Below are 592 nucleotides of genomic sequence, written 5' to 3'. Positions count from 1 at the left end.
GCTCAGAAAGTGGCTGCCGGCCGGGCGGGCAGCGGGAATCCCAGAGGCAGCGGCCAGAGCTGCGCGAGGTTGAACTGCGGTTCCGGGTGGGGACTCACACCCCAGCCTGGGAAAGAGACCACTGTGTCTGCCCCTCCGGCACCTGTCTTTCTCAGCCGGTCCCAGCCAGTCCCAGCCGGTCCCAGCCAGCGCAGCACCCTGGGCTCCGGGCTGAGATGATGTTTGAGGAGGGAGCCGGCCGGAGGCCCCAGCAGGACAGTCCATCCGCTAGTGGCTCCTCTGTAAAGCTCACCTGGGCGCTGGGGCTGCAGGAGACATTGAAGTGCAGGCGGTGCAGCTGGCCACCTGCCCCAGGGGAGGAGCTGGGGGGACTAGGTGCCCAGTTTGAGGGGGGCTGCGCCAGGAAGCACCTGGCCCCTGGGTCTCCTGACGGCCTCCCACCCCCAGGTACTGCGGGAAGATCTTCCCCCGATCTGCGAACCTCACGCGACACCTGAGGACGCACACCGGGGAGCAGCCGTACAGGTGGGAGCCGCGTGGGGGGGGTGGGACCAGCGTTTGCTCCCGGTCACTCCGGCCCCCCTCCTGACCC

The 592-nt window shown here is 68.9% G+C and overlaps 1 protein-coding gene across 1 annotated transcript in view; it reads left to right on the top strand.

Annotated features, from left to right (window-relative positions):
- The window catches only part of PRDM16 (PR domain 16), a 37,308-nt gene that overhangs the window by 21,612 nt on the left and 15,104 nt on the right, over window positions 1-592 (top strand). The window contains exon 5 of the mRNA XM_006773807.1: window positions 448-525. Coding sequence (XP_006773870.1) covers window positions 448-525 — 78 coding nt within the window. The remainder of the gene's footprint in view (window positions 1-447; window positions 526-592) is intronic.

Source organism: Myotis davidii, unplaced genomic scaffold (assembly GCF_000327345.1).
Source record: "Myotis davidii unplaced genomic scaffold, ASM32734v1 scaffold427, whole genome shotgun sequence".
Lineage (NCBI taxonomy): Eukaryota > Metazoa > Chordata > Mammalia > Chiroptera > Vespertilionidae > Myotis > Myotis davidii.
The sequence above is the reverse complement of the archived record's forward strand: the minus strand, read 5'-3'. Positions and strand labels throughout refer to the sequence as shown.